The sequence below is a fragment of the Nyctereutes procyonoides genome, unplaced genomic scaffold (genome assembly GCF_905146905.1).
Source record: "Nyctereutes procyonoides isolate TBG_1078 unplaced genomic scaffold, NYPRO_anot_genome, whole genome shotgun sequence".
NCBI classification, from domain to species: domain Eukaryota; kingdom Metazoa; phylum Chordata; class Mammalia; order Carnivora; family Canidae; genus Nyctereutes; species Nyctereutes procyonoides.
In genome coordinates this window covers 37,930,142-37,954,937 of record NW_026575042.1, presented here as the reverse complement: position 1 = coordinate 37,954,937, position 24,796 = coordinate 37,930,142, and the positions used below count along the sequence as shown (strand labels likewise).

General features: G+C 35.2%; 1 protein-coding gene across 2 annotated transcripts in view; it reads right to left on the bottom strand.

Annotated features, from left to right (window-relative positions):
* Positions 1–878: 878 nt before the first annotated feature.
* RASA2 (RAS p21 protein activator 2) overlaps positions 879–24,796 on the bottom strand; it is a 123,561-nt gene continuing 99,643 nt past the window's right edge. Inside the window, exons 18-24 of one of the 2 annotated variants that reach the window (XM_055321181.1) lie at positions 22,736–22,809; positions 22,114–22,223; positions 7,375–7,457; positions 6,713–6,921; positions 5,895–5,998; positions 5,358–5,547; positions 879–3,977 (exon numbers count right to left, since the gene is read on the bottom strand). In XM_055321181.1, coding sequence (XP_055177156.1) covers positions 3,947–3,977; positions 5,358–5,547; positions 5,895–5,998; positions 6,713–6,921; positions 7,375–7,457; positions 22,114–22,223; positions 22,736–22,809 — 801 coding nt within the window. In that variant the 3' untranslated portion in view covers positions 879–3,946. The remainder of the gene's footprint in view (positions 3,978–5,357; positions 5,548–5,894; positions 5,999–6,712; positions 6,922–7,374; positions 7,458–22,113; positions 22,224–22,735; positions 22,810–24,796) is intronic. The other variant, XM_055321182.1, reaches the window with a different exon arrangement.

The window sequence follows — 24,796 nt, the reverse complement described above, 5'->3', positions numbered from 1 at the left end:
ACTCTTCTGTTACAAGGGGTAAGTTTTGCAGAGGTTTATTTAGAAATGCTAAGATGGCTACTGTGGCACTAATGGGGCTTTTCTCCCATTCTGGCTTCTCTCATTGGAGGCACATGTTACCCACTAACCTGGTCTTTGGTGCTGTTACTTTGTATTCTCTAGACAATTCAGCAAAATGCTCCAACATGGTCAAATTCCAACATTCAGAAGGACTGCACTGAAGGTCAACCTGTAGGGCAGGCTAATGTGCAGGAGTCAATGCAAGCCCTGAATAACCAGAAGCTGATGTCAACTTTTTTGAGAAAAGCAGAACATGGGATTCTTCAAAAACATAGGCTAAAAAAGTCAGCTCTGAACCACTTACCCAGAGGGGGAATACATTCCTGCACACTGGATGTGCACAGCCATTGCGAATGAAGGGATCCATACTGTAGGTCCTCAAAACAAGTCTGTTGAATTAGTAATATTACATAAAAAATCAGCCTAATTAAGCGCAAGACAACCATCTTGAGCCCTTTTGTTGTCCTTACTGAGGCTGTTTCCTGTTTGCTATTTCCTTATGAATAGGTGAAGTACAATAATTTTAAACAAGAATAATTATTTTTTTCAACATGAATTTTTTTTTAAGATTTTATTTATTCATGAGACACAGAGAGAGAGAGAGAGAGAGAGAGAGAGAGAGAGAGAGAGAGAGAGGGAGAGACACAGGCAGAGGGAGAAGCAGGCTCTATGCAGGGAGCCAGATGCCAGATGGTGGGACTTGATCCTGGGACTCCAGGATCACACCCTGGGTTGAAGGCAGACACTCAACTGCTGAGCCACCCAGGCATCCCAAGAAGAACTCCTAAATCAGTAAGAAAGTAAGGTCTCACAGAAAATAGACAGGCTTCTTGTAATTTATTTGAGTTATTTCCAAGCGACAGTTACAAAAGTTTTAATTTTTATAATACTCTTGATAAGAAAATAAAATTTAAATAAAAATACATTCTCAACAATACAACATGGTTACACAAATTCACGACATTAAATTTCGATAACTTACATATTCAAACTGGACACTATAAAAACCAATATTACTAGCAACATATTAATTTCCAAGTTAATAAAAATGGAAGCAGATAACATGGGTCAAGACAGGTAATTTAACTCTAGAATGAGTCCTGTATTTTTCACATACTGTAAGGACACCTAAAAGGTTTTTTTGTAGCATTGTCATTACAGATGTACCGTTAGAACAAATTAAAGGTGCTTTTACTTAAAAAAAAAAAAAGAAAAAAAAAAAAAGGAAAAAAATCTGTTTTCTAAAATCTGGCATGAATGAGCCTTTCTGAAAACGAATGAAATTAGGCTTCAGAAACAAACAAAAGCCACATCATTCATCACTTTTTTCTTTTTAATAATAAAGAAATCCTAGTTTGGAGACTTAACTATTCATTACCCGTGACATAAACATATTTCTTTGGCAAATAAAATCATTTAGTTTGATAAATTATATTCCTGGGGATAGAAAACTTTGCTATTGCCATCATCTTATTAAATGAATATTAAAAAACCAAACTAAAAAAAGCCACAACAAACAATAACAAGAACAGATCACTACAACTGCAACTGGTGGAAATGGCTAAACTAAGAACCAGAACTGGCATTTACGGCAAGTTTCTCCAAATCATCCTTTTCTCTCCTTCTGGGCATTTTTGAGTTTTTAGGCTGAAGTGAGCTGCCAGGTATTTTTTTTCAAGTGTGGAAAAGGCAGAAAAAGCATGGTAGCAAAAATCAAAGTACCATAAGTAATAGCAGAGGAATGAGGCCCTTGGAAGCAAGTACCTAGGTTATCTTAGGGTCCTACTGACTTGGTCTCTTATTTCAGTAGACTTTGAAAGAAAATTAATTTAATTTCACATTACTTCTTTTTGGCTGTGACAAAGCTGGTTAATTCCAGTCAAATAGGCTGTTTAAAAGTGTCATGTGAAGAAAACTATATGACTGAACTTTTCCCTTCTAATTCAGAGTTATGTATTCACACAGCCTTGATCCCTTTGATAATGCCATGATCTTTAAGAGCAATCATGATTGGGGATTTGATATCAGAAATATTTTAAAAATATTTCTTTTGCCTTGAAAAAATAGCAGAGGGCTAAAACAGCCATTAAAGCATAGTAGAGTGGTACTTGGCAATGCTCACATGTCCTTTTCAGGTAGACATCTCAGAGACTCTTACGAGGAAATTTCAACCTGAATGAAATTCAGCAATGAGAAATTTATTAAATGGTTAAATTCTTTCACATTTATAAATCAGTGTAATTTATGTAACATACAAGCTCATAAAATTTAAAGGAGTCTTTCAAACTTGTCTTTAAAGTGGGCTAGGAATAAACCTACCATAATGGAGACTAGGACCGATTCTTAAATAAAACCAATTGATTTTAACAAGTCATTTAGAGAAATACATTGCTCAGTTATAATCATTTATGGAACAACTCTGATTGTGTGCCAATGATCTTTAAAAAAATTCCCTAGTAACAATATAATTTAAAAAATTACTCACCAATAACATAATTGGCAAAGTGTATCCTGAAATATAGCTTATGCTCAGGAAAACAAACAAAAAAAAAGCACTACTAGCTAGACTTACATTAATAAGTCACAGTTTTAAACAGAAATATGTAAATACTCCAAGGTTTAAAGTACCACATTTAGAAAATGTTTTCAATTTAAAAAGACAAAATAAGAGTACCATGGTTTTTAATACTGATGAAGCAATGTGTATCCCTCTTAACTTCAAGGAGGCAACTTGCTTCGACTGCTTATTTACAATTATGGTTTCTAGGATAAAAGTAAATTATTAGGGAAAAATAGGATTCAAACAGTTGCTTGCCCAAACTCCATTTGGCTAGCAGGCAATAAGAAAACAGCAATGAAATATAAACATTTTCAGGAAAGCACTATTTCTAGACTTAAACACTGATCATTCAACTGATCATAAAGATTAGATACCATATAGTATCTAAAATATAATCTGGGGCAGCCCAGATTATTAAAGTGCGCCGAGTGACTGTTCTCGAGTTAGCTCTCACCCTCTCACTAGGAGGAGAGCGTCCTTATGGTGGCCCTTATAATAACACGGAATAACAGGTGAAGTCAAATGATTCCCCCATCACCTCCTTCCATTGGCTACTGTCTCTTCTTTTCCAGAAGAGATGTCCTTACAAGTCATGTTAACTCGAGCTCTCAAATCAAGAAAATGAGTACCTGATATTTAAAACAATGAAAAAAAAATTTAGTGGTCTCACTGTATTTCATCTGCCATCACTCATCCCAAATGTAAACAAGATGCACACAACAGTACATGTTCCCTGATTCCTCCTGAGTTCTGTTTACATCTTTAAATAGGCAAAAGGATCTACCAACCTTCAAGGATGCTCTGGCAGTTTTCTAAAGTCCCTAATATAATTGGTAATGACTAACAGATGAAAATCTGTTTTCTTTTGTGAAGAGGGAGGGTCTAGATGAACTAAATGGAAAGCTCTGAATTGTCATGGATTGGATTTTCTAGTAAAACACAACACTGGCAGTATAGAGCAGGCACTAATGGTAGTGAAAAGTTCACAGAACATGGAGTGTTACAAGAAGAGATGGTTTCTTGCTATGGAGGAGTTCTCCTTTTGTTACAAAGCTTCTTTAGGAAGATTCTATTAAAAAGAAGCTGCAAACACACGGCTTTTGACATATAAGATATGAAGGGAATCTTGAGTTTCATATTCTCTAGTAATGCATCAATACCAGGATTCCCAGTTACTTTCAATTATTAAATATTAAATACAATGTGAATACAGGTGACACTGAAGCCAATGTTCATTCTTAAATACCAGGAGCAAAATAAATGATGAATTGAAAAACTCCAACAAAAATAGTATTTTCCAGTTCTTCTGAATCAGTTGGCCATACTCTAAGATGTTTTTCCTACAATTGGATTTTCTCTAGAAAATAAAAGAAAACCATTTTCCAAAAGTTAAAATATATAACACTTTAATAAGTTACAATTTATCTCACAGTATCCATTAAGTGTTTATAATTTCCCCTTGATAATCTCTCATTCAAGTCTTATTTCATTAATTCCAGTATTTACTGATCACTTATTAAATCTTAGGCACTATTTTAGCAGCTGTGGATATAGCAGTGAACAAAATAGACAAAATCTTGCTCTCACAGAGCTTACTTTCTGGTATTGGGAAAGTAAAACAAACAAACAATGTAATACAAGAGAAACCGATTTTTTTTAAAAAAGGATTTATTTATTTGAGAGAGAGAGCACAAGCAACTGTGCACATAGAGGGAGTGGCAGAAGGAAAGAAGCAGACTCCGGCTAAGCATGGAGACGGAGGTGGGGCTCCATCCCACAACCCCAAGATCACGATTTGAGTGGTAATCAAGAACTGGACACTCAACCAACTGATCCACCCAGGTGCCCTGAGATGCTGATATTTTGTTATAGAGAAAAATAAAGGTGGGAAAAGGTAGGGGGGGGGATAGGTACGATTTTAGAAGGGTGGTCAAGCACTGGATAGGACCTCAAATGGAAATTTCTGGGGACTCCAAGGAAATTGTATTAGCACTGTTAGAAGAGAACCAATTACACTAATGTAGAGAAGATAGGGCAGACTGCTTCTTCCTCTTCCTTCGCCCCTCCCCCTCACTTGTGTGCTCTCGCTCATTCTCTCTCAAATAAGTAAATAAAATCCTAAAAAAAATTTTTTCCTAATGGTTAAGCCACCTAAATGGGGATTCTAAAAACACTCTAAATGATACGATGTAAGATAGTAGGAAACAGCGCCTGGTAGTGGACTAAGCTCCTAGTAAAGCGTTAAATGTTGCTGCTGTCATCCACTGTGATATTCACCTATTTCTGAGATGGGTCCAAAGAATCAACTATAAAATACTTAGACCACTGTCACAGTTGATTTTTTTTTTTTTAGTACTTAGTATGTATAAGGCACTGTAGAAAATATTAAGATGGAAGAGAAAGGGTAAAACAAAAACAAGCTACTAAGTGATTTAATGAAATAATTAATTTTAACATTAGAAGTGGTGATAAAGTACACCACCAACATAATGAAACAATACCAGAACTGCAAAGATCACTGTGTGAGTGGCCAGGGGAACTTTTGCACAAGAGGAAGGTTCAGAGCTGGGTCTTGAAAGATGAAGGTGAGCGGGAAGCCTGCGTGTCAGGTATAAGTACAAAGTAGTAGCTGGAATTTTTTTTTTTTTTTAGTATCTGGAATTTCAAACAATGCTTAAAAATATGTTTTAAGTATCTTTTTTGTTTGTTTGTTTTAAGTATCTTAAAAAATACTTACTCGCTTCCATATTTTGCACTACTTGATCTTTTCTTCCTATACTTTTCATGAGGTTCATCTAGCTTCTCTATGATGCTTTTTATTTGCTGAATTGTCTTAAAGGTTGTTACAGAATCCTCGATTACAAAATTAGAATAATCATCAGGCTCTTTTTGTGGTCCTTGGTAGACCGCTATAGTTCCACAAGCCTCTACAAAGAACAGTAAAATCTCTGATCAGAAAACTAAGTTCCATAAATCCAATTTTTAGCATAAGAATTTCTTGAGCATCTCAAGCTGGGAAGACATCCCCCTGCAAATGCACAGATACATCACATACTTTCATTTTATTAATTATGAACAACACATTTATGCAAAACCAGTATCTTCTTGAGTGCCTATGAAAACCGCCCATTTAGGAGTTTATCAACGTCAACATAAGTAATATTCTGGTAAAGCTACGAGTATTTTCAACTTTAAGATAATGCCAAAGCAATTATTTCAGGAATTGGTAGTGAAGGATCATGGTTATATAAAAATATTTTAATTGTATATTTACCTTCCATTTTCTGCAGCTTAAGTAAACTGAGGGTAAAAAGGGAGTAAATTCTTTCTGTTTCTCTGTCTTCATCAATATCTATTTGGATGTCTGCTGGGACACCTCTATGATAAAAATGAAATTAAAGTCATTGAAAAATTCCATTTTGTTAACATGCCAAAGACTTTGGCTGACTTGAGACTAAAATCAGAACCTCAGAACTTCGCAGAAGGAACCTCAGAAATCTAGTCTCGTTTGACAATTTAATAAAATGGGGACAAGAGAGGTTTGGTTATTATAGAACTCTAATCCAAAATCCAATCAAAAGAGAAATCATTTTCATAACACCTATGCTTCATCACAAAAAGTAATATATTACTTCTTAAGTCCATAGGGCTACAATGGGTGTTCTATACAATTAGAGAATACCAAGTCCTTCCCTACTCAGGCTTGTGCATCTACTTTGACATTGACCCCCCCACCCCACTTTTTTTTTTTTGACTTGTGCCAACCATTATTTATTTATTTGAGAACATTTTCATTATCCCAAGAAGAAACCCTGCATCCATTAGTACTCCCCAAACCTCCCTCCCCCTAGGCCACTGCAACCACTAATTTACTTTCTGCCTATAATTTTACCTGTTCTGGATACTTGATATAAATGTCATCGTATAGTATATATATGGCCTCTGTTTCTGGCTTCTTTACTTAGCCTATTTTCAAGGTCCATACATGTTGCATGTATCAATACTTTATTCCATTTTATGGCCAAATAATATTCCATTCTATTGATATACCACACTTGAAATATTGCTTTTTTTAATCAGAAAGAAACTTACGCAGTACATGGCTTGCAGCCGAGGGCACTTTCACTGGTCTCCAGACAGCAGAGCCAGTTTCCATTTAGATACGCAGAGGGATGATATAAGCTGAGCCTGTTCTGATTGCATCGGCTCACCCTGCAGAGTACGTCTATCCATTCATTAGCTTCTACACAATTATTTGCCTGGACATAGAGTGGTTTCTCCATATGTATTACTTGGAACATCTTCATAGGCAATTAAGATAAAAAGTTAGTAACAGAGTCTAAAAATCAACACAGCACAAACAGAAAAAGATATATAAAAGAAATATATAGTTTGCTTGGCTAGATAACTGCTGCTCAGGTATCTTACAAATTGTTACTTTTCAAGTAAGTTCCAAGGACAATCTGTGTCACATAGTACTAAGAAAAGTACCTTTAAACTTAATAGGCTAGGCACACTATATAAGGCATCAACAACAATGAACAATTTTATTTAAAATTTAAAAAAAATTTATTAAAAAAATTTTAAATTTGAGCATAGTGGACATTTCAGGAGCAATAATGGACAATTTTGACAGTTCTAGCCAGCACTTATAAAATATTAATGATTAATAGCAAATATAAAAACCTTGAAAATTTTCAATCAAGTAATATGTGCAATTTAAAAAGCTTTATATAATTAACCATGTAACTTACATTTTTCTTATTGAAAGAGCTCTCTTCCAGTTTTTCCACAGCAAGAATGTTTTTCACTGGAATTGTGTAAATTGCATCTTTGCCTAAGTATTAAAAGAAGTAGAACAAAATTAAAATGATTTGCATCAGAATTATAAAGGTGAGGTTAATTCTGTAAAGTTTAATAATAAGCTCATCCTCTTCATACCAGGAATATAAGTAACCTAAAGATTTCCAAGTGATGAACATATAAGCATTCTTTGTTTTATGGAACAGATGAATTTTTCTTGCTTTCTATAAAGTGACTTTCTCTTTACCCTTTTCAATATAAAATTTAAAACATTTTAAAGGAAAAATGTGGGAATAAATTTGGTCTCGCAGAAAATTGAAATGTTACCATATTTTTGATGGGAACTGAAAAAGTAATATACTTAGCAGTATAGGCCTGCTCAAACCATGTCCAGACATGGAGTTTTCTTTCAAGGGAGTTCTCACGTAAGGAGTGAATCAGACTGCTAAGTAGATTTTCTGTTTTACAGTCTAATATTTAAGGGATTAACATTGAATGATTGATTCAATCATTGAATGATTAACATGACTTTAAGTTAAAAAATTGTTTTTTTACTATCATATACTGGCTGGTCAGATGACTAGAACTACCAAATTTACTCTAAGATACATAGGGAACAAAAGTAAAATTTTATTTGGTAGAGAGTGAATCAATCCTTTACCTAATTTAAGAATCTGAGTTTGCTAAAAGAGCTCCATTATAATATGACATGATGATATGATGCATTTTGATTTACAGTTTACCTGAGAAAAGACCATATTTCATACAGTCATAGATACTATAATATAATTATGACTTTTCCTGGTCATCTTGTAATGTTCTCAGAAAAAACGACGCTTTGCTTTTATTCTCTCAGAGCTTAAAGCAGAGTTTAATGACATGTATACTGAAGTGCTAGAAGTTAAGAACTTTATGTTCATACTGGTCCATGGATTAATGTATAGCTTTCTGGTCAAAGACAATTATTTGGTTAATAAATATTTTGGGTCTTTTTTTTTAAATTTTTATTTATTTATGATAGTCACAGAGAGAGAGAGAGAGAGAGAGAGAGAGAGAGGCAGAGACACAGGCAGAGGGAGAAGCAGGCTCCATGCACCGGGAGCCCGACGTGGGATTCGATCCCGGGTCTCCAGGATCGCGTCCCTGGGCCAAAGGCAGGCGCTAAACCGCTGCGCCACCCAGGGATCCCTATTTTGGGTCTTGAACAGAGAGGTTAAACTAAAATATGCATTAAGCCTGGTTGCTGGTATAAAATCTAAAATTTGTATAATTCAAGCAGTTGTGATATACAATTTTAAAAAAGATAAAAGTTACTTAGTTCACGTATCATACATTTAATGCCTAGTATATACCAGACACTATTCTAACTAGTTTAGATACAGCAGTAAATAGAATATATAAGGCCCCTCCCTAATGAAGTTTGCATTTAGGTCTGTGAAGACTGACAAAAGACAAATATTAGGTAGAGATGAATACTATAATGAAAATAACCTGAGGTGATATAATAGAAAGTTACTGGGCAGTTACTTTAAATGGGTGGTTACGGAAAACTTTTTTCAGGAAACATTTATTTTTTTATTTTTTAAAAATATTTAATTAATTTATTTGACACAGAGAGAGAGCAGGAACAAGGGGAGCAGTAGAGGGAGAGGGAGAAGCAGGCTCCCTGCTAAGCAGGGAGCCACATGTGGGGCTCAACCCCAGGACCCTGAGATCATGACCCGAGCCCAAGGCAGACACTTAACTACCTGAGCCACCCAGGTGCCCCTCAGGAAACATTTAAATTCAAGAAATATAAAACATAAGTGCATCAAAAAATAAGAAAAGACTATCAGCAGTCTCCTGGAAGCAGACAAGATCAAATTTATGGCAGCAAGGGGAGGGGAGAATAAACTGAAGGAAGTCATAGCCTGAACCACATGTAGGAAAAGACATCTGCAAAAGTAGGAGTAGTTAGAAGACAGCTTCAAGTCAGAGTCACTGGACATAGACAGCTGGGGATTGGGGACACAAGGACACACACACACACACACACACTCTCTCTCTCTCTCTCTCTCAGACATACATCAGGATGATTAATAGGTAAACTGTACCTGGGAGAGCTCCCTGTCCCTCAGCTTGTACTAAACAGTGGTCAACAGAGGTTTATGTCCCAGCCTATGCAGTAATGACACCTACTGGGATTGCAGAGCACTGCTATGTCCCAGGTACTCACTGACCCTCAGGAGAGAAGGAGAGCACCCACACCAGAAGACAAGCAGCAGCCTTGCCCCTCAGAAGCTTGTCCTGTACCTCCCTCAGGATCTTTGGCAGTAAGCTACTGAACACTGAAGCAAGAGTGTAAAAACACAAAGATGAGCAAATCACCAAAAAGGTCACCAAACAATGAGGAAAATTAGCACCCTGAAAGACAGACATACATAAAACAAAGAGGATAACGTTTGGGGGAACTGAGGGATCCAATAAAGTGCCTCTGTGTACTGATCTACATGGAGTAGCACCACAGAAATTCCAAGAATTTAGTAATTTCACAGGACGTTTCCATCTTTAGATTTGTTTAATACACGAAGCAATCATATACCCCAGAACTGCTATTATTTGTTCATTTCTGGGCAAATTCTAACACAGAATACATAGACAAAGTATATTGCTCCCAGACACATATACTATCATAATGTCATTAGAGTTACTGGTGTGTTAAATGAGATGAATTGCACATGATTAGTAAAATAGAAGATTTTACTGAGGATTCTTACAAATCCAATACAAAAGGACAAAGGAGAAAGTCAAAAAAGTTAAGAGCCATGATGGATGGGTGTAGAAGTTTCAATACCTAATAAGAATTCCAGAAACAGAACAGAAAGAGTGTTCGGGAGAAAATTATCAATGAAAATATCCCAGAACTAAAAAACAGGAATCTCCAGATTGAAAGGATCCAACAAGTGCTCAGCAGCATGGAAGGAAAGAGTCCATAACCTCACACTGGGGAGTAAAATATCAGAACTTGAAGGCTAAAGAAATTCCAAAGAGTTACGAGGGAGAAGAATCAAGACAGATTCAGAAGACATAAAAATTCTCACCAGCAATAATGGAAACTAGCAAACCATGGAATAATATCTTCAAAATTCTGAGGGAAAATGACTTTAAATCCAGTCTATCATTCAAAAGTAAGGGTAAAATAGACTTTTTAAAAAATATGCATGGACTCAGAAAATTTATCAGGCATAAAGCCTACAGAAATAATTCTTTGAGGAAGCACTCTTGAAAAATAAATAATAAATGCAGAAAAAGGCAAATCTGTGGATACAGTGCTGGGCAAAGAAATCAGCACAATTGGTAAGTGTGGGTAGAAAATTATGAAAATATAATGTAAAAAGGTAAAAAAAAAAAAAGAGAGAGAGAGAGAACCTAGTCTTACAGTTCTGCATGACTTCATTAGGGAGATGCTTTGGAAAATAAACTGAAAGCATCCTACTGTTCTTTTCCTAATTGAATGGGGACTTTGATTAACTATAGACATTAAGATAAACATACAAATTTAAATTTTATTTTTTTGTTGATGAGAGACACACAGAGAGAGGCAGAGACATAGACAGAGGCAGGCTCCCTGAGGGAAGCCTGATGCAGGACTTGATCCCAAGACCCCGGGATCATAACCTGAGCCAAAGGCAGATGTTCAACCACTGAGCCACCCAGGTGCCCCTATAAATTTAAATTTGTCTGTTAACAATTTTAGAGTAGAAATAGGATGCCCAAATTCTTAGAGAGAGAGAGAGAGAGAGAGAGAGAGAGAAAATGCAGTCAAGAGCATGTGTGGGCTTGCTTATTCCAATAAAAAGGCATGAAAAGAAAAATAAACCTAATAAACAGAAAACACAAAATAAAGCCATAATCACAGTAATCACAATAAATGTGAGTGAATTAAATTTTCCTATTAGATGAATGAAACCGAGTTTCAGTTATAAAATATCTATTACTTCTTCAAAAAGGTAAATCTAGAGTTACCATATGACTTATCAATTCCAGTCCTAGGCATATATACCCAAGAGAATAAAAAACATGTCTACACAAAAACTCGTACATGAGTGTTCACAGAATTACTCATGATAGTAAAAAACTGGAAACAATCTACATGTACAACTTCTGAATGGATAAACAAGAGTTGGCTTATACCCATACAAAGGAATATTATTCAGCCATAAAGGAATAAAGTACTGACTCATGGTATATCATGGATGAGCTTGGAAAACATTATGTTAAGAGAAAGAAGTGAGTCCTAAAAGGTTATATATTTTATGAGTCCATTTAGAGGAAATGCCTTTCCCAGGCAAATCCACAGACACAGAAAGTAAATAGCTGTTAGGAGGTAGGAAAAGGGAGGAATGGAGAGTGACTGTTAATGGGCACAGGGTTTCTTTCTGGGGTGAGAAAATGTTGTAGAACTAGTGATCTTACAACTTGGTGAATATAACAAAAAAAAAAAAAATCCAAAAACCTTTCTGGGATTTGAAGTAGGCTTATGTTAAAATCATGAACTGAGACACTTGAGAAGTGACTTCTTAAAATAATGTTGTTTTTTTTTTTTTAAAGATTTTATTTATTCATGAGAGACACAGAGAGAGGGGCAGAGACACAGGCAGAGGGAGAAGCAGGCTCCCTGTAGGCAGCCTGATGTGGGACTCGATCCTGGATCCCAGGATCATGACCTCAGCCAAAGACAGATGCTCAACTGCTGAGCCACCCATCCAGGCGTCCCAAAATAATAAATTTTCAAATCTACAAACATGATGTATACCTATGTCTTCTTTATTTTATCTTAGCAATGCTCTGTAATTTTCAGTGCAGAGGTCTTATACTTCTTTGGTTAAATTTATTCCTAATTAGGAATAAATCCTTTTTTGGGAGGGGACTCCTACTGTAAATGATATTCTTAAAACTTCATTTTCTGACTGTTTCCTTCTAGTTTATAGAAATACAGTTGATTTGTATATACAAATCATGTATCCCACAGCCTCACTAAATTCACTTATTGGGTCAAGTACTTGAAGACTCTTTAGGATATCCTATGTATAACTTTTCTTTCCTTTCTTTTTTTGGCCCAATCTCCAGTACAATGCTAAATAGAACAGATGAAAATAGATAATCCTTGCTTTGCTCCTGATCTTGGATATGATGTTCCATTTATTGTAATTATTGATAATGGTTGTGTTTACACTATCATTTTGCTGTTTTTTTGGTTTCATTTTGTTTCCTATTTATTCCACCTGATTTTTGCTCCTCTGTTCTTCCTCTCCTGCCACATTTATTTATTTACTTTTTGGGTAAGGGAGAGGGAATAGGCTATACTTTTTTCTAAAAATGTTTTTGTTCTAGAGATTATAGTATACAGCCCTGACTCATTATGGTCTACTTAAAATTATTGTGTCACTCCACATAAAATATAAGATCCTTGCAATAACTTACTCCATCTCTTTCCTTTGTGCTATTGTCATATATTTTCTATGTAGATTTGTTATTAACTGTGTAATTCGATGTTATAAATTTTGCCTATTAAGCAGTTGCTTTTTAAGGAAAATGAGAAAAAAGATATTCTTACATTTATCTACATAATTATCATTTCCAATATTCTTCATTCCTTCCTGTGGCTCTAAGTTTCCATCTGGTGTTATTTCGCTTCAGCCTGAAGAATTTCTTTTAGCATTCCTACAGTGCAAACCTGTTTGCAATGGAGTTTCCCAGCTTTCATTTACCTAAGGGATATTTTCATTTTTAAAGGAAATTTTCACTAGAATTCTAGGTTGAGAGTTTTTTCTTCAGTACTTTAAAGAGGTCATTCCATTGTCTTTTGGCTTTGGTTGCTTCTTATGAGAGCTATCAACTATATTGTTCTCCTTTAATGCAATCTGTCTTCTGTTCCTTTGCTTTCGAGAGTTTCTGTATGTCTCTGGTTTAATTACTATATGTCTAAGCGTGCTTTTCTTTGTACTTATCATGCTTGGAGGTCACTGAACTTCTAAGATCTATAAAATAATATTTTTCACCAAATTTGCGAAATTTTAGGCCCTAATTGCTTTAAAATATTTTTTTCTGCTTTACTCTTTTCTCTGCTCTCCTTCTTACACTAAACATGCACATGTTAGACTGTCTGATATTGTTCCAAAAGCCACTGAGAGTTTTCTTCTCTCCCAAGTCTTTTTTCTCTGTGTTCCTAGACTGGATAATTTCTATTAACCTATCTTCAAGTTCCCTGAACTTTTCTTCAATATTTCAAATGAAACATTTCACTTCTAGATTTCCATTTGATTCCTTTCAATAGTTTCTAACATTCTTGTGCTGAAATCCTTCTTTACTCATGACTATCCTTTACATTAAGTCCTTGAGGTATTTGTAATACCTTTAAAGTTCATGTCTATAATTATAACATGTAAACCACAGAGGGATCTATTACTGACTCTTCTTCTCTTAACTATGTGTTCTGTTTTACTGTTTCTTCTCAAACTTGTTAATAATGTTTCATTGTACACTGGACATTATGAATGACACACTGTAGAGACTGGATTCATTTACCTTCCCCTTGAATAGTTACAGTTACATTAGTTGATCACACTGAGGCTTGGCTTTCTACCTTATTCTTAATCTCAGGACAGTCTTTACTGCTGAGCCACTGCCCTTTTGATCTTTCATCTTTCAGTGAAAACCTCAGGGTGTTTATTAAGCCCTTCCAAAATTCCAAACTGTTTTTCCTGAGGAGGAAAGAAATTGAAATCTCTGTTCATCTTTTTAAATCTTTCCTGTTACTGCTTTTCAGTAGCTTCTTTGAAATTCCCCCTGTATAAGCAGTTGGAGAGTCAGCCAAGGATTTCAGGGGCATTCACATAGAGATTGGAAGGCTCATCCTTTTTTTCCCTCAATTTCCAGCTTCTCTAGCAGCCGTGAGCTGTATCTTCCAACATCTGAAGCCAATAAAATGTGGCCTCCTGCTTGAATTTCAGCCATCTCACACTGCACAGGCTAGGAGTGCCTTCAGAGAGAAAAGCCATGTAATAATATATTCCAACATGACTCCCATTTTTGAGAGTCAAGTCCTTCAGAGTTGTCTTATATATTCTTCCAAGTTAATTGTTACCTATGAAAGAGTTAGTCTAATACTGACATACCTCATTTTATTGTATGTTGCTTTATTGCACTTTTGTTTATTGCACAACAGATGTTGTGTTTTTAATAAATTTAAGGTCTGTAGCAACCCTGCATCAAGCAAGTCTAGTACCATTTTCCACAGGATTTGATCTTTTCATGTCTGTGTCACATTTTGATAATTCTCACAATATTTCAAACTTTTCCATTATTATTATATTAGTTAAGGTGATCAGTGCTCTTTGATATTACTATTATAATTCTTCTGAGGTACCACGAACTGTGCCCATATAAGACAGCAACCCTAATTGATAAATATTGTATGTGTTCTGAATGTTCCACCAACCAGCCATTTTCCCATCTCTCTCCCCTTCTCCTTGGGCCTCCCTATTCCCTGAGACACAATATTGAAATTAAGCCAATTAATAACTGTATAATAGCCTTCAAGTGAAAGCCAAGAAAGGCCAAAAGCTAAGCCTCTTGTGCCAAACAGTGTGCCAAGTGGTGAATGCAACAGAAAACCTGAAGGAAATTAAAAGTGTTACTCCAGGGAACACATGAATGATAAGAAACTGAAACAGCCTTATTGTTGATATGATGGAGACTATGTGGTCAAGACAGATGATCACACCAGCTACAACATTCCTTTAAGTCAAAAGCCTAATCTAGAATTAAGGCTTTAACTCAATTCTATCAAGGCTAACAGAAGTGAGGAAGCTGCACAAGAAAAGTCTGAAGCTAGCAGAAAAAGAAGGAAAGAAGCCATCTCCATAACATAAAAGTATACAGTGAAGCAGTAAGTGCTGATGTTAGAAGCTGTAGCAATTTATCTAGAAGATCTAGTTAAGATAATTGATAAAGGTGGCTACACTAAACAACAGATTTTCAGTGTAGACAGTCGTATATTGGAAGAAGATGCCATCTAGGACTTTCACAACTAGAAAGAAGTCAATGCCTGGCTTTAAAGCTTCAAAGCCTCAAAAGACAGGCTAACTCTCTTGTTAGGAGCAAATGTAGCTGACTCTAAGTTGAAGCCAACGCTCATTTACCATTCCAAAATCCTAGGGCCCTTAAAAAGTATGCTAAATCCACTCTGCTTATGTTCCATAATTGGAACAAAGCCTCAATGACAGCACATCTGTTTACAACAGTGTAGATATATATTTTTTAAGCCCACTGTTCAGACTTAATGCTCAGAAAAAAAAATTCCTTTCAAAATATTAAGGCTTACTGACAATGCACCTGGTCACCCAAGTCCTCTGGTGAGGATATACAATGAGGTTAATGTTATTTTCATGTCTACTAACATAACATCCATTCTGTAGCCCATGGATCAAGGAGTAATTTTGACTTTAAAGTCATAAGATTTAACAATTCATAAGGCTATAGCTGCCAAACATGGTGGTACCTCTGATGGGTCTGGGCAACATAAATTGAAAACCTTCTGGAAAGGATTTACCATTTTAGATGCCATTAAGAACTTCTGTGATTTATGGGAAGAGGTAAAAATATCAACATTAACAGGAGTTTGGAAGAAAAAAGTTGAGTCCAGCCCTCATTGATAACTCTGAGAGGTTCAACTTCAGTGGAGGAAATAACTGCAGATGTGTTGGAAGGACCCAGAAAACTAGAGTTAGAAGTGGAGCCTGAAGATGTGACTGACCTACTGTAATTTTAATATAAAACTTAAATCGGAGGCTAGTCTTATTATGGATGAGCAAAGAAAGTAGTTTCTTGAAATGGAATCTATTCAAGACTGGTGAAAAGACACCATAGGACTTAAAGTATTACCTAAACTTAATTGATGAAGCAGTGGCAGAATCTGAGAGGACTGACTCCAATTTTGAAAGAAGTTCTACTCTGGATAAAATGCTATCAAACAGCATCACATGCTACAGAGAAATCATTCACGAAAAGAGTGATTTTTTTCAAGGCAAACTTCACAACTGTCTTCAATTTTATGAAATTGCCACAGCTACCCAACCTTCAGCAAACACTACCCTGAACAGCTAGCAGCCAAACATCAAGGCAAGACCCTCTACCAGCAAAAAGATGACACTGTGTGGAAACCTCAGAAGACGGTTAGCATTTTTTTTTTAGCAATGAAGTATTTTTAATTTAAGGTCTATACATTGCTTTTTTTTTTTTTTTTTTAGATATTATGCTATTGCACACTTAAAAGACCATGGTAGAGTGTGAAGATAACTTTATATACACTGGAAGCCAAAAATTCTTTTGACTCACTTTATTATGAATTAGCTTTATTGCTGTGGTCTGGAACCAAACCCACCATATCTCTGATGTATGGCTGTACGAGTTCCTTCACTATTGAGAACTCCTCTGTTTGTTTTTTAAAAAGGCAACTTCAACACTGTAGTTATGTAAGCCCAAATCCTTGGAGTTATCCTTGGCTTGCCTTTCTTCCACTCTTGGTATCTGATCCTTTAGCAAACTACCTGAGTACTATCTTTAAAAAAGATCCAGAATGTGATCCATTTTTATTGCTTCCACTGCTACCAACTGGTCCAAGCCATTATCTTTGCTCCCCTAAATTACTGCAATGCCTCTTAACTGATCTCCTCACCCCTTTCATTCTATTCTCCATGTGGTATGAATGATTGGTCCTATTAAAATATAAGTCAAATGATGTAATTCCTCACCTTAAAGCTCTCCAATGCCTTTCTATCTTTGACTCAAAGTTTTTGAATGGCCCACAAAGCCCTAAAAATATCTAGCTTCTCTACAGCCTTTTTGACCTAAGTTCCTATGATCACCCCTTTACTCTTTCCACACCCCCTTAGCTATAAGAGCTTTCTCGTATCTCTTAAATATTCTAGGCAAGCTTCTGTTTCAGGGACTTTGTACTGGCTGCTGTTAACTATGCATCACTATTATCCCAAATATCCACATGACTCATCATCTTTAGATCTTTGCTCAAAATGTCATTTCTTAGTGAAGCCCTACCTGGTTAGACTTTTTAATACTGCAACTCTCCTCATAAACCCATCATTCTCTATTTTTTCTCTGCTTTATTTTTATCTATCTCGTTTTGTATCTCCAACATACTATATAATTTTTTTCATCGTGTATCACGATTAAAATTCCATGAGGGCAAACATTTTAATTTGTCTAGGCTTTCTCCAGAGCCTAGGACAGCATCAAACCCATCATTCTCTATTTTTTCTCTGCTTTATTTTTATCTATCTCGTTTTGTATCTCCAACATACTATATAATTTTTTTCATCGTGTATCACGATTAAAATTCCATGAGGGCAAACATTTTAATTTGTCTAGGCTTTCTCCAGAGCCTAGGACAGCTAAATGCTTAGCATTTCTAAGCATCTGTACATAGTAGGCACTCCATAAAATACTTGTTGAATCAACATATCATTGCAACAATGATGTTCTTTAGTTACCAAAGAAAAAATACTGTAGAACATGGTGTGTGAAAATATGACCAGGTAAAAACCAAGTAAATCTAAGTGTACTGAGATTTATGTTTAAAATATCATTAAAGTTTCTTTTATATTGTCCATAAGCTATATGAACTAGAACATCTGATATCACATGGAAGTTGTATATGCTATGTATACCAGGTCTCCCAAGAGTGGACAATACCTAATCAAGTTTGGAGAGCACAGATGGAATTTCAGAGATGAATCTGTTAATAATCTATTATTAGTACTCTTAGAGGAAATTTTAGAAGCCTAAAGCAGTGGTTCTTAAAGTAATTCAGATGATAATATATCTGGAAGACATGGTGCTCTTTGAAGAACACCATTTATTAAAAAAAAAAAATCTACTATATGGCTTAATGGATAGTAAAAGCATGGTCCCTGACACTGAGGATCTTACAGACTAGAGGAAAAGAAAGATAAAACTAAGGACTACCCGGTGTGACAGGAGTTATCCTAAGGTAATACAGAACAGAATAAGGGAACAGCTCAACTAAAGTAGCTAGAGTCTTATAAGTGACTTCTGTAACACCTGATACTTTATCTGAGGCTTAAAGGACAACAAATCACACAGGTGAAGAAGGAAAGAAAGGAATTTCTAGGGAGAGCATATACAAAAGCATGAAGGTAAAAGAGTACAAGTTAAAGGAACTACAAGAGCTAGTTTGATAAAGTGACATATGGACAATGTAAAAGATTTGGCTGGATGGGAAAGGAAGAAGCTGGAAGAAACTCAATTGATTTCAGCATACAACTAGAAGAACTTTTACTTATAGAAGATGACTACATTTGTAAAAATAGCAATATAAAACCATAATCACAAGCACACATGCTCATAAAAAACTGCCTATATAATCATGACTGGTTGCTGACTGAGTGCCCTATAACACTCATTTGCCACACATTAATCTAGTTGTATTGAAGATAAGTCACATGTGATCACCTAAGCAGGCATAGCTTACTTAGGAAAAACTCTTAAAATTGAGAAAATTCTATTAATTCCTTTTCCACTGAATTGGGAAAAGACCATACTATTTGATTCTAAGTAGTAGAAATACTTGATTCAGAATACTAGTGTCCAGTAAAAGGACAGAGTGAAAGACTCAATCATTTAGAGCCATTTATAGAAAATTTGGGAGGCACTCTTTCAGACACCAAAGTCAGATAGCAAGTATAGCAAGAGATTTAGCTAGGAGACTTGGCTATCCAGAAACAGCAAGGAAATAGGAAGTAAGCAAAACATTTGCTTGAGCAATCAGAGAATCCAAAGCCCATGCATTTTCTTCATAGAGGAAAGTCCTAAAGTCTTTCATCAAAGCTTTTTAAACTTAAGCATAATTTTAATAAACAGTACCTGAATCCTCACTCACAGTGTACTGTGGTAAAAAATGTGGAGTTGCGTGATGGAGGTGGGAGTGAGATGTTACATTATGGTTCATTGACAGCACAAGAAATTTAAGGTAACAAGCTGAATATAAAGGGGATTGAGAAAAACTGTATAAAGCAAACATAGGAATGCAAAAAAGCACAGCAGTCCAAGGCATTTAGCTGGGGAGTCAACAGCTGCACACACCCATAAGCAGCCCTGAAAACACCACTAAATCAAAGCACTGCAAAATAATTAAATTATCAATGACAGCCCCACGTTATCTAGAAAATGTTAACTTACGTTCAATGAATTCTTTTTTAGAAGGCAGGGAAGCATGTAATACATTTTGGAAAAATCCATCAAAATAGTTAAAACAAAACGCATGGATGCTTAAAACTGTAGGCTTTGGTAAATAATCTTGAAACTTCATGTAACAGAGCTTATTTCTCCAATGTCTCATTCCAGTAGTTTAAATTTCTTAAGGCCTGAAAACAATGTAATTTCTAATGTGTCTATTTTATATCTAGAGCAGCCTAATCACTCTATAGAATTTTACCCTCATAAAGTTTACTAGCTAGAAGAGAGGTTCTCAAGAACTGTAGATGAACTTTGGGTCTACAAATTCATTGAAATTATATGCAAAATCTCAGGTCTAGTTTGTATGTGCATTTTTCTGGAGAAAGAGGCCAAAGCTATCACCTGATTCTTAAATTTCTAAGCCAAAAAAGACTTTAATAAATATTAGTTTAGATTAGAAAATACTTTAAATGAAGAAAAAACAGCTAATTTATTCATGGAAAATGACTAACTTCCCTTAAATTTTATTTCAATGCACTGTTAATGTAAACATTATTAGCATATTATGACAGCTACTTTTTAAAAGCTGCTATGTATGTGAGAGCATTTATATAGTATTCAACATAAGCTATAACTTCCAAAACATTCAAAATATAGTTACCTTAAAAAGTGCTGTCTGGAAGACTATGTATGTAGCCTATTGCTCTTTAGTCATGTGACTACTGATATGCCATAACAAATTATCTAGGTGCTTAAAAATAAAATGACTTTGGTTTCTTATATTGTACTAATACATTTGGCCATACATAGTCATTTTGGTTGAGCCATAATAAGGAATAATTATGAAACAATTTTTCTTATGACTCTACTCTTCAAAAATCTCCACTCAAGCATTCTACTTAATTGAATCTATATTCTCTTGAAAGTATCCTATGGCTGGTGTTTGCTATCATTTCAGAATTTTCAGCACAGGCTCTCTTAACAGATCTTTACCTAACAGGGCTAATGGATTAACTGAAGCTTTCCATGTTCTAAGACATAACAGATGATGCTCATTGGATGCTGAATGCTTGTGGTTGCTAGGCTACTACTATCTGTTTAGCTTGGATCCTTTGGTTTCCATTGGTTAGGCTGTTTTATTTACCAACTCCATTGGGTTTGTTCCCAAACCGACTTATGCCATTTTTCCATACTGCAATTATAATTTTATATATATATATATATATATATATATATATATATATATATATATATATATAGTGACAAAGTAAGTGCTAAGAGGGTTACTGTTTATTTGAAAATCAGGTGAGTGCTCTAAAAAGCTTCAAAAAAGGAGATCCACACACATATGAAGTCGATTTCTATGAGGTGAGACACCTATAAAAGATTAGGGGTGACTACCATGAAATCTAATAGGATTCTGTACTTGGATTACTTTTCAAGTATTTAAGTTCTGGATTCACTCTGGAGAAATCAACCAGAAAATTGACGCAGTATGGGTATATTTGCACAAGAAAACACAAAGGGGAAATCCAATTTATAGATCCGTATTTAAGGAAAAGATCTTGATTCTCTATCAAAAGATTCGGCAAGTGTATATATTAATATTTAAGATATGTATGTATCTTTTCGTCTGTTTTTAAATGATTCTTGCTTTAAGTGAACATCTTTGTATCTTGATCACCGTGAATAAAAGGATTCTACTAAATGTGATCCACGATTTAGTCATTAAGTTATTCCTGCTAAGATACCAGCTAATGGCCTTCTGTGGATCATTCATTACCCCAAAGGAATAAACTTAAAAACTGGACATTTTAGGCACTGAGTCAGTCCACTGAGGGACAAACCGTGCCTCTCTGAATCCCTCAAATCACACTGTAGGAAGATGGCTTTCTTTATCCAAACAGTCCATTGTGCTTTTTAAGGAGGCTTTTTAAGGCTTTTTTAAGGCTTTTTAAGGCTTTTTAAGTCCATTGTGCTTTTATATATCCATCTTGAAGCTAGCTTGGCCAACAGTCTAGAATGAATATGATAACTGTATAGGAATCACAATCTATCATATGACTGTGGAAATTTTGTGCTGATGTTATCCAGCAAACTACTGAAATACTCTCATTCGTTAGATATTGGTTCTTACCAATTTGGCTCTGAGAGTTTAAAAGAAACTTCTAAGTTCTAGGTAAGTGGGATTTACCAGGGTTTTTTTTTTTTTTTTTTTTTTTTTTAGAAAACAAAGCATGTGTGAGGATAAAAAATGGAATTTACATGGTATCACCTGTCAAATATTTACTGTATCCTTAATGTGTATGTATCACTGTGAGAAACTATATACTACAGTAATATTAGACAAAAGGTTCGCCAGAGCTACATTAAGCAGAAAAAAAAAACTTCACTGAGAACCAGGAAAAGACCCCAAAATAAAGCATAAACACAACTACCTGGCTGTTTGTGGTAGGTGAGCTCTCTGCTTGTTAAGCAGAACCACCGTTTCTTGAAATTCTTTTTCCCAATCCGAGTTCTTCCCTGAGCTCTTTTATACATCTCACTGCCAAAACAACAGATATGAAAATTTAGTTATGGATGTTAAAATAGTTCAAACAAAGCAAACATTTTTTTTTAATTTTAAATGACATGATAGGCTGTGTACGATCATAAGTATATAAAAATGTCTTTGTCATCTATAACTTCTGCATTCACTTTGGCCATGCTAACGGAATAAAGTCTTTAATTAATTTAATATTTATAATTGTGCTATTCAGAACTAAAGGGGCCAACTTTAAAGCTCTCCTTTAATTTCCCATGATAACATTACTTCAAGACTGAAGAGTGCTGTTACTTTTTCAAAGTACTCTAATACCCACAATCTCCTTATATTTACAAAGCTACTCTAGGACTCTAAGGACGAGGAATGACGCCCATGTGCAACTTACCTGATGGTTACTTAAACAGTTCTAACAGAGAACAAAACCTAGATTTCCTCACTTCCAGGCCCAGGCCTTTTGTACTTTATAAAATCTATACTGACACGACTTTAAATTTCTAGGTTTATTCAATTACCCTTCTTTCAGGTGCACAGGCTCACTCGTACCACTGGATTCTTTAGTTTCAGTAGATGAAATTTCATCCAAGAACTAAACAGGGAAATGAGCAAAAATTACACTTTGTGATAACATACGTCAAAAATTCAATTTATCTTAAATATCACTGATAATATTGTGAAGTTTTTCTTTAAGGAATACACATAATTTTAACTTATAAAATATATAACTGTAGAAGAATTCCTAAGCTACACCTTAGATAGGTGTTCTAAAAAGTTTATTCTCAAGTTACTTAAAACCCAGAATATGTTTCCCTATAAAAACAGCTCAATCTACAATCCTTAAGCTATCATTCTGAAACCTATAAAGCTCTAAATAAAGAGAATTGTTTTGTTTTTGATTTACAGTAAAATCATTTGGGGGCACAACCTAACCTGAGCTATCAAAGACTGTTCATAGTCTGGATTTATCTAGTGTGAATATTCATACATTGTGCTCTATAATGTGTTTGATTATGGGGTGCTACTCCAGGCCCCAGTGGGGTATAATACACAGCATACATCTATTATCTTTTAAAACTCTGAAAAACTGAATTCTGAAATATCTCTGGTCCTCAGGATTTTAGATACAGGATTGTGAACCTATATTATAGGTCAGGGATCACCAAATTATGGCTCAGTGGGCCAAATTCAACCTGCAGCCTGTTTTTGTAAGTCCTATGAGTTAAGAATAGTTTTTATATTTTTAAAGGGCTGTAAAAACAGAAACAAAGAAGAATGTGGGGCACAGCCTTTATGTGGCCAGCAAAGCCTAAAACAGTTACTCACTGGCCCTTTAAAGAAAAGATTTTGCTGATTTCTATTATGTACAACTGACTGTACCCCTCAAAGATAGTATTCCACAATTATGACTGAAATGTAACTGGATTCTCTGGAATAATGTGGAACTCTAATCACCAGTTATAAACTTCCTGGTGAGAATGGGAATGTGGTGGCTCAAGAAAGTTTGGAGTACCCATCTTTAGTAATGGCAAGGCACCCTTGTAAAGAGCAGTTAGCTTCATGAATATGCTACCTTGACAGGTCAACATCTTCTTCTGGCATGTGGCTGTCTCTTGATGAGAAAGAGAAATTAGTATTTCAAGGAACAATTCTTGTTCTTAGAGAGGAATCCTATTTTGTCCCATAAATGAGCTACCTCTTTGTTTAGTCTTTGCTTTTTCCTTTATACTTTTCTATGTTGTCCCACTTGGGACTAAAAAAAAAAAAAAACTACATTCCAATAGAGATAACACTGAAGCACAAGTACCTAAATCTAAACTAGAATTTGTGTGGAGTCACATTCTCTCAAGATTGGCTTAAGATTGCCCACTAGAAGCCACACATATTTTTTTCCAATGTTTACTTCTAGCACGTAAGAAGGAGATCTTGGTAAGTGATGAACAAGAACAGAGTTTCTTTTGCATTATACATGGAGATACAGAACAAGTATATAAGGGAACTAAATAAATGGGGCACCTGGGTGGCTCGGTCAGTAAAGTATCTGACTCCTGATGATGGCTTAGGTCATGATCTCAGGGTTGTTAGGTAGAACCCCTGCTTAACATTCTCTCTCTCCTTCCATTCTCATGTGCATGTGCGCACTCTCTCTCAAATAAATAAATAAATAAATAAATAAATAAATAAATAAATAATCTTAAATATATATATACAAGGGAACTAAACAAGTGTCTTATCACATCTCCAGTTCTTAGACACAGACCATCCACTAATAGAGGGTAACAGATTTATTTTAACATTTCATTTCACAGCATTTGCCTGAAGGCATAGATTTACTTATTTGAAAAATATTATTTATTTAAGATAATTATCACACTTGTTTTATTTATAAGAAACTATGGGATAAATACAGTTATATAAAGTGAAAGAAAACACAATAATTAAGATGAACTACAGGGAGGGTGAATATAGGTCCTAATTTGCTCAGGGCCATCCCTGTCTATAGCAGTGATCCCAATATTATCAATAGTATTCTTTTTCACTCTTTAAAATGTCCAGGTTTGGACACTAAATTATATGGT